Here is a 10,989-nt window from a genome sequence, read left to right on the forward strand (position 1 = left end):
TAATCTGCGTGTGTTCTGTTGTGCATAGGGTTTTCAGAGGCCTGCTATTTCAGAAGTGGGTGGCCAATCCTTCTTCCTAGTCCGTCTGCTCCTCTAAATCTGAACAAGGTTCGTGAGATGTCCTCTGCTGTGGTGTTCTCTATTTAGGCAGCCTCCATTGGGATGGCCTGGGTTCTGCTCAGGGATCAGACAGGATGAATTCCACTTGGTGGTCCAGGTAGCATGGGTTCCACCTGCTCTGAACCCTGCTCTATTCTGAGCTAAATTCGTCATCTCAGACACACCTACTCCCCTCCCCCCATCACTGAGTCAATCCATCTCATCCAGGGTCTTCCTCTCTTGTGCTTTCCCTCCACCTTTCTAAGCATGATGTTCCTCTCAAGTATTGGTCTCTTCTGGCAACATGCTAAAGTATGTCAGACAAAGCCTCAAAATCCTTGATTTCAAAGAGAAGCCTGGTTTCACCTCTCATGGTTGGACCTATTTGCTCTCTTAGCAGTCCATGATGTATTCAATAGTCTTTTCCAGCACCACAACTTAAAGGCATAAATTTTCCTTCTGTCATCTTTAGTCACTGCCCAGCTCTCTGGTGCATAGCAAGTAATTGTGAAGACCTTGGCCTGGGTCAGGCACACCTTAGTCTCTAGACTGACACTATTGTTCTTCAGTACTCTGGAGAGGTCCCTGACAGCAGATTTTTCCCAGTGCAATTCGTCTCTTGATTTTCTGGCTGCTGATACCAAGAGTGTTGATTTTTTGGAGACACACAAGCTAAAGCATTAAATATGGATTGAAGCTTAACATCAAGGAGACAAAGATTCTCACTAGTGGGCCAAATGGCAGCACCATGGTAAGTGGACAGGAGACTGAGGTTGTTAGCAATTACAGTTTGCTCAGATCCACAATCAACACTCTTAACACCAGCAGTCAGGAAATCAAAAGACAAACTGCACTGCGAAAATCTGCTGTCATGGACCTCTCCAGAGTGCTCAAGAGCAACAATGTCAGTCTAGATACAAAGGTGTGCCTAATCCAGGCCATGGTCTTCTCAATTATTTGTTATACTTCAGAGAATTGGACAATGACTAAGGATGACAGAAGAAGAATAGACGCCTTCTAATTGTGGCATTGGACAAGAGTCTTGAACATACCATGAACTGCCAAGAAAACAAATAGGTGTCTTGGAGAGGGTGAAACCAAGTATCTCCTTGGAGGCTAGGATTTTGAAACTCTGCCTCACTTACTCTGGGCATGTGGCCAGGTGAAATCGGTTCTTGGAGAAGGACATCATGCTCAGAAGGGTGGACGGACAGTGCAGGAGAAGGAAACCCAGGATGAGATGGATTGATATAATAACTGGGGCAATGTGGGTTGGCGTGTCGGAATTAGTGAGACTGGCTCAGGACAGGTAAGAGTTCAGAGCTATTGTACGCAGGGTCGCTGTACATCACAGGCGACTCAATGGCACATAACAATAACAACATACTATGAGAGATTTGGAGGCAGGAATGGCATCCACTTCCTAAATAACACGCCTCTGGAAACTCTATGAACTTTGATAAATTTATAGAGGGGCTTCAGGACTTTTGTTCATAGGGTCACTATGAGTTGTGCTCAATTAGAAGGCAATTAACAACAACAAGCTAAAGCTGTTAACAATCTCAATCTCTTCATTGTCTATCATGATACTGCCAACTGGCCCAGTGGTGAGTATCTTTGGTTTCTTGATGTTGAGCTTCAATCCGTACTGAAGGCTGCAGTAAACTGCAGATCATAGCTTAACTTTGTAAATATCTAGTGAGGGTAGAAATTTTTTCTCCAAATTTTAGTCTTTCTATTGATTTAACAGCAAAATATGAGCACCCTGGGAGAAGAAATCCTCACCTAGAGCCAGGGAATACAGAATTCTTTCCCCTTGACCTATAGTTTCTACATACATAAATAATGCAGCCCATTTAGAGTTTCAAATGCATGATCCGAACTAGTCAAGTTCAATTCATAATTAAATGTATAGTTACTCTTATATGTATATTATGAAGAAGCAAGGAAGTCTTTTTACAATATACCTCCCCAGGGTCAGAAACCACTGCATGAAGATCAGCTACAGAATTCATCTCCAGAGAAATATTAGAAAGAATCACACATCACAAACCCACATTTACAAGAGGCCAGCATTAATCCTGAAAAGTGTCCAAGGTCTTATCTGTCCAAAAACATCTTCAGGTCTCTGAGTTCCTACTCCAATTATAACACTGAACTTTATGGGGGCTTCTTACCTTTATGGCCAAAACTCCAAGTAAAATAACAGCAAGTATAGTAACGCTCACAACCACTATCATCATGTTACCTTTCTCAGGTTCTGCAAAGAAAAAGGAGAATGTTAAAAGGAAACTTACTGGAAGAGACCAAAGAACTCACATAGCCACTGTTAGGATTTCTTTGGCTGTGTGTCATTTTTCTTGTAAAAACACCACCAACATTTCTTGGAATTCTGCATTTCTGTCTCATACACCTCTGCACATTAAAAAGTATGCTTAGCATCAGAAATACAAGAGAATGTATTTCTATATTGTAGAACAATCCTACAAGAAGATATGCAAGAGATGTATACAAAAACATACATATACAGACTACCCAAACATATACCTTGTACTAGACACACAAAGCATATTCGATTTTCATATTCCCCATGTCTCGCACACACTTTCCAATACCCTATAGGATGATACCCCTTATTTCCAAGAGAAAATACTCTCTTCCTCTAGGACCCTTCCAGGCTCTACAAGAACATTCAGATCTCATTTTCCAGGGCCTCAAGTGATCCCTTGCCTTCTCTACTTGTTTCTACTTCCAGCAGAGCCATTCACACTGCAGACCAAAGCCATGACCAGGGCTGGCAGGATATGAGTCCAATGGAACTCTGTCTACCAACAGGAGGAGGTCTGCAGTGAGCTGGGCTGTCCTAAGATAAAGATAAGTAAGAAACACCCTGGGCTTCTGGAGGACCTTACTGCAGCTTCCCCACCTTAGGATATAGGCTATAAGAGAGGACTTCTGATTCAGCCTCTGCCAGCCACCAATTTTCACTGGATCAAACTGGCTGAAAGGAGGGATCATCTCTGACAGTCCATTATCCTCATGGTACATAGACAAGATCCTGTTTCCAGGTCCCTAGCAGCTAAGATCCTGTTTCCAGGTCCCTAGCGGCTGGCAAACTTTCTACTCCAAGCCACAAAGACCAGCTAACATTCTGAAGCTGCCAAGAGCGGACAATGAAAAGCAGCCTATTTTCTCCTGAGGTCTACTGTAACTTCCCCTCACTCACTGGATCAGGTGGCCTGGCTTTGAGACTTAGGTGTGTGCTGCTAACTTTGGGGCTGACCTCAGTTCTAATCCCTCTAGTTCAAGTTTTCTTCCCCATTGGCTCTCAGTAAAGATCTTACTTCATCTGGGAGCCAAAGTTTTTATTATGTCCCACCAGAGAAAGTAAAGAATGTTCAGGAAAATGCTTACTGATCACAGTGAGGGTAAAGTTGAACCTCACGGGAGTTAAAAGGAGCTTGTGCCGTATTACACACTGATAGATATTCCCATTATCATCTAATGAGGGCTTGAACTTCAGGTAGTTAGTGGTATTAAGTGTGCCATCTTTGTTCTTGACAGTGTGACTTGAGATGACATCCTCAGAAATCTCCACGGCATGAGGGTCCGTCTGAGTCATCTTCACCCACGTTATATTAATGGATTCTGGGTAGAACCTATGTGACTCACACTCAAGAGTTACTTCTTCATTAATTTTCACAACAGCTCTCTCTGGCAGCAAGCTGCTGACTGGATAAGCTGGCAGGAGAGAAAAGACCAGCAGAGTTAGGCTCAACACTGAAGCTTCCCTTTTCCCCACCAACATTCACCCTAACTGGCTTCTGCCATATCTATTCATCACTGCTACTGCTTCTCCATAAGACAAAAAGCTAATAAACACTTTATAAAGCAGAATGAGAATCCCAGAACACTTGACTGTGCTTATGTGAAACCTATAGTTGGACCAGGAAGCAGTCATCAGAACAGAGCAAGGAAGCACTGTAGGGTTCAAAATTGGGAAGGGTGTGTGCCAGGTATGTGTCCTCCATAACTTTTCAGTCTATATGCAGAACAGATTATCTGGGAGGCTGGGCTCTATGAAGAGAAATGTGGCATCAGGATTGGAAGAAGACTCATCAACAATCTGCGCACATGACAAAACACTACTTGCTGAAACTGAGGAGATCTGAAGCACTTGTTGCAGGTCAAGGACTGTAAACTTCATTATGGATTGAAGCTCAAAATTAGAAAAACAAAGATTCTCACCACTGGCCCAATTGGCAACATCAAGATAGATGGTGATGGCATTGAGATTATTAACAGCTTTAGTTTGCTTGGCTCCACAATCAACACTCTTGGTAACAGCAGCCAGCAAATCAAAAGGCAAATTGCAATGGGAAAGTCTGCTGCCAGAGACCTCTCCAAAGTACTGAAGAGCAATGACGACAGTCTGGAGACTAAGTCTGGAGACCTGATCCAGGCCATAATCTTTGCAATTACTTGCTGTGCATCAGAAAGCTGGGTAATCACTAAGGATGACAGAAGAAGAATTAATGTCTTTCTGCTGTGGTGCTGCAGAAGAGTTTTGAATATACCACTGGCTGCTAGCAGAACAAACAGGTTCATCCTAGAGAGGGTGAGAGCAGGCTGCTCCTTGGAGGCAGGGATTCTGAGGCTTTGTCTGACATACTTTGGACATGTTGTAAGGTGGGACCAGTCCTTGCAGAGGGATGTCATGCTTGGGAGGGTGGAGAGACAGCGCAATAGAGGAAGACTCTAGGTGAGATGGATTGATTCAGTGACTGAGGTAATGGAGGTAGGTGAGTCAGAGACAATAAGGCTGGCACAAGATAGAGCAAGGTTTAGGACTGTTGTACATAGGGTTGCTATGAGTGGCAGGTGGCTCGACAGCACATTAAACTATAATAGAGGTTCCTTTAGTTTGATATAGGATGTCTGATCTTCAACAAAAAATAACAACAACGCTAAAGCATAGTGTGAGATAACAAGACAAACTTCAGACAAGACTAGAATATAGCAGAGGTTTTGTAATTATCAGATAGAGAGTATGAAATAAGTGCAATTAATCTGATAAGGGCTTTAACAGAAAAAACAGGCAGCATGCTAGAACACATAGGTAATATAAGTAGTGATGTGGAAACTCTAAGGAGGAATAAAAAGAAAATGATAAAAAGAAAAAATACTAGAACAGAAATTAATAATACTTTGGATGGATTCATCATTAAATTGGTTGTCGTTTGTTGTTAAGTGCCGTCGAGTCGTAGGGGACCCCCAACAACCCTATGAGTGAAAGACTAGTAAACTGGACGCAGACAAAAAAGAATCAGTAAGGGTGAAGATATGTCAATAAAAACTGTCAACTGGACAGCAAAGAAATGAAGGAGAAAACAGTCAAGAAATGTGAGATAATTACAAAAGGTGCCACATGTAGCATGAGACTATCACAAAAGAAAGAGAGACGGAAAAGAATATGTACAGTCATAATGGCTAACAATGATCCAAATGGGCTTGTTTTTTTCATTTTCTCTCCTTTTCATGTGTGATTTTTTTTTAAAAAAAGAACAATACAAAACTATTTTCCACAGGTTTATTTTTCCAAATAAGCCATTAAGAGATCTCCAGTGATGTATATTAAAATGACAAGCCTATCAGTTTAAAATCTAAATGGAAAAAAAATTTGTTAAGGCACCTTCGATCTGTGGGTTTAAAAACAAAGTTTCCATAGTACGTAGTTTCACTTTTTTAAATACAACAGCTACGCTGATATTTTTTTTATCTTTTAACACCTGAAGTAATAAAATAGGCTTCATTTACTAAAAACAAAACAAAACAAAATTTCTAGGATAATGGCAGATTGATTTTACTCATCCCCCAAAATCTGTGAGCACCAGAATTGTCAAAGAACACTTAATATTTAGTAAAACAGTAAGGACTGTGAACATAAGGGGAGGGGGAGAGGCACTGATTTCTAAAAGGAAATCTTTGGAGATCAGTTCACTGTAAAGCAAACCTATTAAATAGTGAGCCATACTCCTACTACACAAAAATACTAATAACTAACAGCTACACAGTGGATAGTACTTAAATTAATGTACTTAAGGAAGAAAGGATAAAACCAAACAGTAATTAAAGAATGAAATAACCATGCCCATCAACATCACCCAGACAGGTCAAGTGTGATTTGAGGGAAAGTTAGCAAAGTAGATTGATTTTTCATTCTACCATTCATACACATTTTGGGTTTTAAGAAAATTAACTCAATAATTCATTCTCTATAATTAATTACAATACCCACGATGTATTCCACTTTTGCCACTTCCCTGTAATCCTCATTTCCATTAATCTTTGTCTTTCCATTTTCTGCCCTCTTGGCTTGATCCTTGGGCAAACGCTACTCTTTGGACCTTACAGTGTTGATTACTCTAAGGACAGAGTGCCTCCCTGGTGTTACTAGTCAGTTTCGCTGGAAGTTGAGGCGCATTTTGTTCTACGTTCAAAGGGTAACCCAAAATTATTGACAGAGACTCCAAAACCCACAGGTCCAGGAATCTGAAAACCAAACAAGATGAATAAAAAAATATTTCTACTTAAGCACCTGGGGGACAGTGGTGGTTTAATAGTAGAAATGCATGCCCTTATGTTAAAGACTTGGGTTTGATTTATGAAGTCAATGTACTTCATAAACACCAACTACATGTCTGTCTGTGGAGATAGTCATGCTGTTTATGATCAGAACTTTCAGCAGAGGCTTCAAGACCAAGACAGATTAGAAAGTAAGTTTTAGTGATCTGTTCCCAAAGTATGTGAGACAAAGTTTTGCTGGCCTTGCCTCCAAGGAGCACTCTGCTCGCAAATTCTCCAAGACAAATCAGTTTGTTCTTTTAGCAGCCCACGGAATAGTCAATACTCTTCTTTAACACCATAATTCAAAGGAATAGGTTCTTCTGTAATCCTTATTTGCTGTCCTACTCTCAGATACATAGCAGGTGATTCAACCACAGGTTGAATCAGGTGCACTTTAGTCTTCCTCTCTCTCCCCACCCCCAAATGGTTAATTTTAATATTAGTGATTCACTTAGCAAATACAACATAAAGGTGTAAACAGCACCAGGCCCCTTTGGGTATGAAGGGTCTAGTCACTCTGGAGAAAACTCACAGAGGGTGTGGGTGTGCTGTTGGCCCACAGGGAAGGGCCATCCTGGGGTGCTCTAGTCGGACTGGGACTTCTGGGGAGAAGAGAAACTCAACAGCAAAAGTCAAAAAGGGGAAGAGGCCTGCAGAGTCCATATAACAAGGGTTTGCACCTTGGCAATCCCCAAAAGGAAGTAACCAGCCAGGAACAGGCATTATCACTGTAGAAAGTTCCACAAGGTGGCAAAACCTGTCCTAACCCCAAGACCCTCTCACCAGATGAGCCTGGTTTTGTGTAGTGGGCACCACCAGGAGGCTGCAGAGGGGGAGCAGTGATGGGGTCCTGTAGGCATGCCTCCTGTTCAGTTAGTGGGCTAGGTAGGATACACTGCAGGACCTGCTGAGGGGCAAACAGCTTGAGCATACAGGCTGCCTCCACTGGCCTCGTCAGCACCAGGCAGTTCTCCTTGTCGTCCAGTCTTGGCAGCAGGCAGGAAGCCTTTTTGAAGCAGTAGACGCAAAACACTGAGTGATTCTTGTCCGTTCAGCCTACCACCTCTTTTTAAAATAATTTTTTTATTAATTTTAATGAAAATTTACAGAGACTTTGGATTTCCATTCATTCACTGGTGCACTTTTCTTCCTGCCCAGTCCTCCCTCCCAGTACACTCTTCTCTTTGAAAAATAAAGTTCCCCCATTGTTTTACAATCCCTCCCCCCAGGTCTACTCCACTATGCAGCCTTTGTTCCAGATTCTTGTCATGACAATAATACCTAATCACATATCGCTCTTAAACAGTTTTCTGTTTCAATGCAGTATACATTATTTATCTCATCCTTCTCAGTCTCTCCCCAACCCCAATGTCAGTCCTGTTTTACAACAGTGGCACTATGCAGTATTTGTCCCTTTGTGACTGAGATATTTCACTCAGCATAATGTCCTCGAGGGTCACCCATTTTGAATATTGCATGAGTTCCTTGTTTTTCAATGCAGCGTAGTATTCCATGTGTGAATATACCACAGCTTCTCTATCCATTCTTTGTTGATGGGCAGTTAGGTTGTTTCCAACTCCTTGCTATCGTGAACAAAGCCGTGATAAACATGGGTGTGCATCTCCACCTCTTTCTTGACACCCAGTCTCTTGGTGTAGGGGGCCTCTCTGGAGCACTCCATGCACACAGCCATCAGCTTAATCATGTTATGCAGCAGCACCAGGTTCATGATGTTCTTGAACGCCTTCCTCTGGAAGGTTCTGTCCAGGGCAGGCCCGATCAAAGTTTTCCCAGCATTGGCCATAGTCTTGCTGAATCCAGCAATACTGCTATCAGGGAAAAAGTGTCCTTTGTGGATTCCTATGACTGCTATGCCCAGGACGTCGTAGGCTGTGTCCTGGAGCAGGCAGGCCCACAACACCTCCATGGTGTTCCCATAATGGGTGGAGAAGCCCAATCTGTAGTGGGTGTCCATGGCATACTTGACCACCAGGCACACGTACTGGGCAATCTGGAAACTCTGGGCGCATCACATCAGCTCCGTGCTCTCCCTGAAAACATGGGCTTGAGGATCACCTGGGCTTGCCCGCCAGTCTTGCTGGGTGAGCCAGGCAGTACAGTGGAAAGAGTGATGCAGTTCATGGTGTCTCTGGGAAAGCCACATAATGCTAACCACACCTTAGTCTTTAGTCTGACATCACTGCTCTTCAGAACTTTGGAAAGGTCTCTGACAACAAATTTTGCCAGTGTTATACATCTCCTGACTGCCAGTACCTAGGGTGTTGATTGTGGATCCAAGTAAGAAGAAATAATTGACAATTTCAAGCTTTTCTCCATCTATTATGACGTTGCCTATTAGCCCAGTGGTGAGGATTTTTTCCCCCTTCATGTTGAGATGTAATCAATATTGAAGATTATAGTCCATGATATATTGTAGCAAGTGCCTCAAGTCCTCCTTGCTTTCAGCAAGCAAGATTGTGTCATCTGTGTAACAAAGGTTGTTGATGAGTCTTCCTCCACTCTTGAAGCCACATTCTTCTTCATAAAGTTCAGCTTCTCTAATGATTTGCTTAGCATACATATTAAATAGGTATGGAGAAAGGATACAACCCTGACATTCACCTTTCTCGACTTTTGAACCATGAAGTTTCCCTTGTTCTGTCTGAACAACAATTTCTTGGTCTAGGTATAGATTGCTACAAATCAGAAAGCTGGACAATGAATAAGGATGTCAGATGAAGAATTGATGTCTTTGAGTTATGGTGCAGGGGAAAACTAATGAATAGCCTATGGACTGTCAAAAGAACAAACAGATATGTCTTAGAAATGGTGTGGCCAGCATGCTCCTTGGAGACAAGGATGATGGAAGCTTCATCCTTCATACTTTGCACATGTAGCTAGGCGAGGCTGTTCATTGGAAAGGGTTACCAACTTGGAAAGATAAAGAGTCAGCGAAGGAGAGGAAGACCCCCAACAAGATGGAGTAATATTGTGACTTCAGCTATGGGTTCTTGTGTCTCAGAGATGATGAGGATGGCACAGGACAGGGCACATTTCAGGACGGCTGTTCTTAGGGACGCTGAGTCATAGTCAACTTGAAGGCACCTAATAACAACAACTGGAAGAATGAATATGTCTGTTTTGGTGTAAGCACAAGCAAGAGTACTCTTCAGAAACAATAATGGCGAAATTTTGTCCCACATCATTTGGGCTTGTCAGGGGAAAAAAAGAAATCATGCTATAATAGAAGGGTCAAAAAAAGAGAACAAGACCCTCAAAAAGACATATTTACACTGTTGAGTATGGAAATGCATTTGAGCATATTGAGATCATGAAGATGTCACAGGATAGGGCAAATTTCAGGTCAGTTGCTCTGAGTCATAGTTGAATCAATGATATTTAAAAATGCAGTAACAGAACGTCCTACTATCTTCTTCAGAAGTTCTTTGTTTATCCTTTCCATGTGAATTTCCCCCATCTCTTTATGGAATGTCAATAGAATCTGGGTGTGATTGTATTACATCTATAGATTGCTTTGACAAGAATTTATGTTCTCACAAGGTCCAAGAATAAAGCATGTTTCCCATTTTTTTATATCTTTTGGGTTCTGGCCATGTTTTGTCCTTTTTCTTTGTGTGAGTCTTTTGTATCTCTAATTAGGTTTATTTCTAAGTAGATATAGAACTGGTCTGTCCATTTGCTGTACAGAGATAACTCGTGGTTGCTGTGATGCTGAACACTGTGACACTGATGTGTCAAATGTGATAATGGCTACCCATAGCAGACAGTATTTGGTGGAGCTCCCCAATTAAAACAAGCTTGGAAGCAGGAGTGGCATCCACTTCCAAAATAGCTTGCCTCTGGCAACCCTATGAACTTGGAGAAATGAAGAAAGTTATACAAGTGTTCAAGTCTTTCATTCATAGGGTCACTATGAGTCATCTATCACTCAATGGCACTTAACAACAACAACAGGTATAGATTGCATGTACACATAATTGAGTGTTCTGGAATTCCCATTTTTATCAACATTAACTATAGTTTGCTATGATCCACACAGTCAAATGCTTTTGCATAATCAATGAAACACAGATAGACATTCTTCTGGTATTCTCTGCTTTCAATCAGGATGCACCTGACATCAGAAGTGATATCTGGCACTTCACCGAAGACGACATTCAGATGGCCAACAAACACATGAAGAAATGCTCAAAATCCCTAGCCCTAAGAGAGATGCAAATTAAAACAACTATGAGATATCAT

At 41.9% G+C, this 10,989-nt stretch overlaps 1 protein-coding gene and 1 pseudogene across 1 annotated transcript in view; both read right to left on the reverse strand.

Annotated features, from left to right (window-relative positions):
• The window catches only part of NCR3LG1 (natural killer cell cytotoxicity receptor 3 ligand 1), a gene marked incomplete at its 5' end in the record, with an annotated part of 48,624 nt that overhangs the window by 25,184 nt on the left and 12,451 nt on the right, over positions 1-10,989 (reverse strand). Inside the window, 2 exons of the mRNA XM_006892077.1 lie at positions 2,277-2,359; positions 3,514-3,840. Coding sequence (XP_006892139.1) covers positions 2,277-2,359; positions 3,514-3,840 — 410 coding nt within the window. The remainder of the gene's footprint in view (positions 1-2,276; positions 2,360-3,513; positions 3,841-10,989) is intronic.
• LOC102852656 lies at positions 7,311-8,868 on the reverse strand (annotated as a pseudogene).

Source organism: Elephantulus edwardii, unplaced genomic scaffold, assembly GCF_000299155.1.
Source record: "Elephantulus edwardii isolate Elephantulus edwardi_28Jun2011 unplaced genomic scaffold, EleEdw1.0 scaffold00109, whole genome shotgun sequence".
NCBI classification, from domain to species: Eukaryota; Metazoa; Chordata; class Mammalia; order Macroscelidea; family Macroscelididae; genus Elephantulus; species Elephantulus edwardii.